Raw genomic sequence first — 5,068 nt, 5'->3', positions numbered from 1 at the left:
AAAGAATTATTATATTCCAACCTTAATGTATTTGCAAAAATAAATTGGCTATGTAGTTAGATTATGAGATGATAGGTTCAAGATTAAACCCTTAACGCCAAGGCAGTAATAATTATAAACTCGTCGATGACACGGCAAGTATAAAAAAATGATTCACATTCTTTGCGTTGCGAACCAAAAAGAGAGAAAAATAAAGAGGGAAAAACAGAATAGACAGAGAGAGAGAGAGAGAGAGAGGGGCAACTAGCAAGGCAAATCGAGGATAACAAAAGGGAGAGAAACAAACTCCACCCCTCAAAAAGGGTTCTGGACATCTGTCGTGAACCACGTCCAATTGTACGGCCATTTTGGAATCAAAAAAAAAAAAAAAAGGGGAAAAACACAATGGGCTTTGGCTTCAGTCTCCAACATTCCAGTAGGCAAATAGCTGAGCCGTTTTAGCTTTTACTTATTCTTTTCTATATTCGCATTTTCTTTTTTTAATTATTAATGTTGTTTACATCTCCAGATAAATAACTTCTTATCGCAAATTCACAACCTCACTCTCTCTTTCACTGCACAAGACAGAAACAGAAACAGAAACAAAGAAAGACAGAGAGGCAGAGAGAGAGAGAGATATATATATATAGAGAAACGCTACAGACACAGTCACAGACAGCTCCTACGAACATCACAGACTCGGAGTTTAGAGGAGATAGAAACTGCTTAGATTTTTATTTTTTAAATAAACAATTACTAATCTATATATAGAGGGAGGGATTCACGAAGATGGTGAGGATAATTCCCATGGCTTCCTCAATACGACCTTCGCTCTCGTCGTTTAGGTTGTCCGGTGGTGTTCCTACTACGCGTTTTGGCGTTTCCCTCTCCCCGTTTCACCTTCCTCGACGCCTGCTTTTCTCTCATCTTGGCAGCAGTAAGCACTATTTCTTTTTTTTTTATAAGTTTATTTCCCTTGTATTCCCTAGAATTTAGTTATTTATATATGTTTTAATTGTTTTAGTTAATTGGGGGTTTAATTACTAATGGAAGAATTAGATGGAATCGGGCATTGAAGTTGAACTTCTGGAGTTCATTTTACGGTGTTTTAAGATTTAAATATCAGATTTTTAAGGAATTTAGATGCATCTGCTTACAATGCAGTGGTTGAAACAATCAGTAATTTGTTAGAATAATTGCATATTTTTTCTTTCTTGCGAAAATTATAGTAACAACTTCTGGAGATTCTGCTGAATTTTATGGAATGGAAGAAATGAATTTGGATGGATTCAATCATTTCCTTTATTTGAATGTTATCCAGCTGTTCCGCAATCGCAATTCTTTGGTTTGAAAGCTTCTAAGCTGTTGAGAGCTGAGGGAAGCAGGGTAGGGATGCCTCTGGTCGGAAATGTGGTACAAGCAAGCACGGCAGCTGCCGAAGAAACTGCCCTAGAGTGGGTTAAAAAGGATAAAAGAAGAATGCTCCATGTTGTTTATCGAGTTGGGGATTTGGACAGGACCATCAAGTATGTGTCAAGATATATTAGTATTATTTTTGCTTCCTTTATTAATCTCATGAATGGATTGCGAGATACATGTATTCTTTTTAAACAATCTTGTGGTTGGAATCTTTGAACCAAACTTGAATGTATGGTGGTTGCAGATTCTATACTGAGTGCCTGGGAATGAAGCTGTTGAGGAAACGAGACATACCCGAGGAGAGATACACAAATGCCTTTCTTGGATATGGGCCGGAAGACTCTCACTTTGTTATTGAACTCACCTACAGTAAGCTAGCCTATACTCTTTTGCTTTTCTAAATGATGATAAATCTGAAATTCTGTAACTATTTGTTATAAATATTTTTCCATATATGAATATTAGAGTTGACAGTATATACGAGCTCAGCTGTGGATATTAATTTTCATTGAATGATGCCTGTCAGATTACGGTATTGACAAGTATGACATCGGAACTGCATTTGGTCATTTTGGTATTGCTGTTGAGGATGTAAGTTCAAACTTTGGCTTCCAAAATTGTGTTAGTGTTTTCCATTTTTAACAAGATGATACACTGTTATGTGTCTTAAGAGTTTCCAGGTTCTGGTTTTTAAAGCCAAATGCTTGTATGCTCCACTGATTAGGTTGCCAAGACTGTGGAACTTATAAAGGCCAAGGGTGGAAAAGTAACCAGAGAACCTGGTCCAGTGAAAGGTGGTAGTACTGTAATTGCATTTATTGAGGATCCTGATGGTTACAAGTTTGAACTGCTGGAAAGGGGGCCTACTCCTGAACCCTTGTGCCAAGTAATGCTACGTGTTGGTGATCTTGGTCGTTCCATAAATTTCTATGAGAAGGTGAGAGTTGCTGGGAAATGCTGGGCAATAATATCTGATATTTACAGTCCTTTACATGAACTGATGAGCATGCCATTTTTGGGGGGTTACTATGTTTTAAGTCATGTAGGTCTTACTCTCTATCTCCTTTACTCTCAGGCCTTTGGCATGGAGCTTCTTCGCACACGAGATAATCCAGAGTACAAGGTAAACAGCTATCCACTATATCATTTGGCAAATAACCAGTTTAAATGTGTATTCTGGGGAGAGAAGTGGAAAAAGAAAGGAAAAAGAAAGAGGAGAAAAAGGGGGTAGGGGAGTTTAGGGTTTCAAAGAAGGATTCAAGTGTGCATATTTCGTGTTTGTGTGCGTGCTTTCTTGTGTGTCCTAATTGGCACCTCAGATATATGAACTGACATATGTTGGTGAAATTTCCTTTTAGTATACAATAGCCATGATGGGCTATGGGCCTGAAGATAAAAATGCCGTGCTTGAGTTGACGTACAACTATGGGGTCACTGATTATGACAAGGGAAATGCGTATGCTCAGGTAGAAATGTTTCTGCTCTTTTTTTTCACTTCAATCTCGAAAAGCTTTTACTTCTCTTTGTTTGCAAAACATAACCATGCATGCAGGGAGGAACTTCTTTTGGTGGATTTTGGCCACTGTTTTTGGTGATTTCTTGTGTTTTTATACTTTTATATATTTACAAAGAAGGAATACGTGGTTTAATATGTTGTTTTTGGGTATGGTCAGAGACTTTTAGATGCTTGGGGTTTTGTTGGCTGGTACAGGGGTTCTCTTTTGAGCTTGTTTGTTGAAGGGTTACTGGTAGGCAATTGAGAGGCCAGGGAACCCTTCTCTTTCGTAGTGATTGTTGGGTTCTGTTTTTGGTGCCACAATTCAGAGATATTACTTCAGGACTGTGAAACTAACAGACCTGAATCTTGGCTGTTTCCCATTCAGAGGAGTACCATTGGTTCCCTCTGTAATGAATATATATTGAATTTTCAAAAAAAAAAAAAAACACATAACACAACCATGCAATATGTTTGTGATTCTACTTTGTTTTTTTGAGGCTTTATTTCTTATTTCACGGGAACAAGTTATTAGCTTATCACTTGCAACTGTGCAGATTGCAATTGGCACAGATGATGTTTACAAAACTGCAGAGGCAGTCAAACTTTTTGGTGGGAAAATTACGCGGGAACCTGGACCATTACCTGGTATCAACACCAAGATCACTGCGTGCTTAGATCCTGATGGTTGGAAGACGGTATTCCTGTTTTCTTTTTGTGGCCAAATTCATCATCTTTTCCTTAGTTGGAGAACTTTTGAAACTTAATCTGGTTTGATTAACATCTAGCAATGTATTCAGTTTCTTTAGGAATAATGATAGGTGAACTTCCATTCAAAGAACATGTCCAAAATGGTTGGAAGACTATATTCTTAAATGTGATGCAACTTAGTTGTATTCTGTAAGTTGAAGATTGGGTTGGTGGTTAATGTTGTTGATGAGTCTGTTACTGTTGGTTCAGTTTCATGCCACAAAGTAGTGGAAAAGTTGGAAATTTTGGAGCATACTTTTCAAAATAAGCTTCTGCATAAACTTACATCTTTATTGAGTGTATTGAGTTAACGGCAATGAAAATTATGGTGCTGAATGCCTTTCAACATAAAGATATCAACATCATCTCTGAAACGAACATATATCAAGAATGTTTGCTCATTAATGTGCATTGCTCCAATATAGACTTCTATTAGCTTTTTGTAGAAAGGGTTTCCGTTTTTGATTAATATGCAGCACCACTTCATTATTTTGATTGTTTCTACTTAAGAGATGAAGTAACTTGTGTTGCTTATTCTTTTTGTAATTGACTCACTTTGCTCTTTAATTTTGCAGGTTTTTGTTGATAACATTGATTTCCTCAAGGAATTGGAGTGAGTTTTGGGCATATTCTCGTAGTATCCTTTTGACACTGGAAGCTGAACCTGAGCTGAAAGGATTTGTTGAAGAAATTTCCCATGAGAACGCAGCCACTCCCATTTTGTAGATAAATCTTGAACGGGACAATCGCATAGCCATTAGCTTCACAGGAGTGCAGGGACCTTGAGATGTCAATTTCTGTTTAATTATCTTTCTCATTTTATTTCAATGAAATATTATCACAAAACACTTATATTTGATTCAGTACCTGTTAGGAGATGCCTGTAAGCATACAAAATGTACTATAGTAATCCGTGTCTGCTATGTTATGTGTTTGAGGTTGATTCTCTAATTTTTGAGTCCCAAGGAAAATTTGTTAAAGCGTTCACCAGAAACGTGTAAGACGTAGTTAAAAATTTGCATCACTGCATTATGTATCTGTTAGATAGTCATATGTGTCCTTGTACCGATGTGTTTTAACATATGCAGCATAAATAGCGAGCTCCAACAGAAGTTATTCTTACTGTGGATAAGGGTGTTCGGGCCAGTTTTTTCTTTCAATTGGTACAAGCAATACCCTGATTTCTAACTTGGCTGGCATTGGCATGAAATGAGTGAATGGCATAATATTCAAGTACATATTGGATTCTTGAACCATACATTTCATGTGATATATAACTGAGACGTCATATCGGTTGGGGCATGTTTCCAGAATCGAGCCAAGTTGTACGCATTTTCATTAGCCTTTTTTTTTGCGCTCCGTAGATGGGATTCACTCACAGGGAGTCAGGTACTATGCTCGGTGCTCCTAAGCAATTGTTAGACG

General features: G+C 37.4%; 2 protein-coding genes across 2 annotated transcripts in view; both read left to right on the top strand.

Moving 5' to 3' along the window:
* Window positions 1–453: 453 nt before the first annotated feature.
* Window positions 454–4,594, top strand: LOC110411467 (putative lactoylglutathione lyase, chloroplastic). Its single transcript, XM_021421633.2, has 9 exons — window positions 454–916; window positions 1,301–1,505; window positions 1,643–1,767; window positions 1,925–1,989; window positions 2,123–2,335; window positions 2,474–2,521; window positions 2,757–2,864; window positions 3,451–3,591; window positions 4,219–4,594. The coding sequence occupies exons 1-9, from the start codon at window positions 769–771 to the stop codon at window positions 4,258–4,260; spliced, it is 1,095 nt and encodes a 364-aa protein (XP_021277308.1). The 5' UTR covers window positions 454–768; the 3' UTR covers window positions 4,261–4,594.
* Window positions 4,595–5,007: 413 nt separating this feature from the next.
* Window positions 5,008–5,068, top strand: part of LOC110410380 (S-adenosyl-L-methionine-dependent methyltransferases superfamily protein) — a 1,370-nt gene continuing 1,309 nt past the window's right edge. Inside the window, exon 1 of the mRNA XM_021420031.2 lies at window positions 5,008–5,060. Within this exon, the coding sequence (XP_021275706.1) occupies window positions 5,008–5,060 (53 nt within the window). The remainder of the gene's footprint in view (window positions 5,061–5,068) is intronic.

Source organism: Theobroma umbraticum, unplaced genomic scaffold (assembly GCF_002168275.2).
Source record: "Theobroma umbraticum cultivar Fairchild unplaced genomic scaffold, ASM216827v3 scaffold_56.0, whole genome shotgun sequence".
NCBI lineage: Eukaryota > Viridiplantae > Streptophyta > Magnoliopsida > Malvales > Malvaceae > Theobroma > Theobroma umbraticum.
Note: the sequence above shows the minus strand (reverse complement) of the source record. Positions and strands in the feature narration are given on the sequence as shown.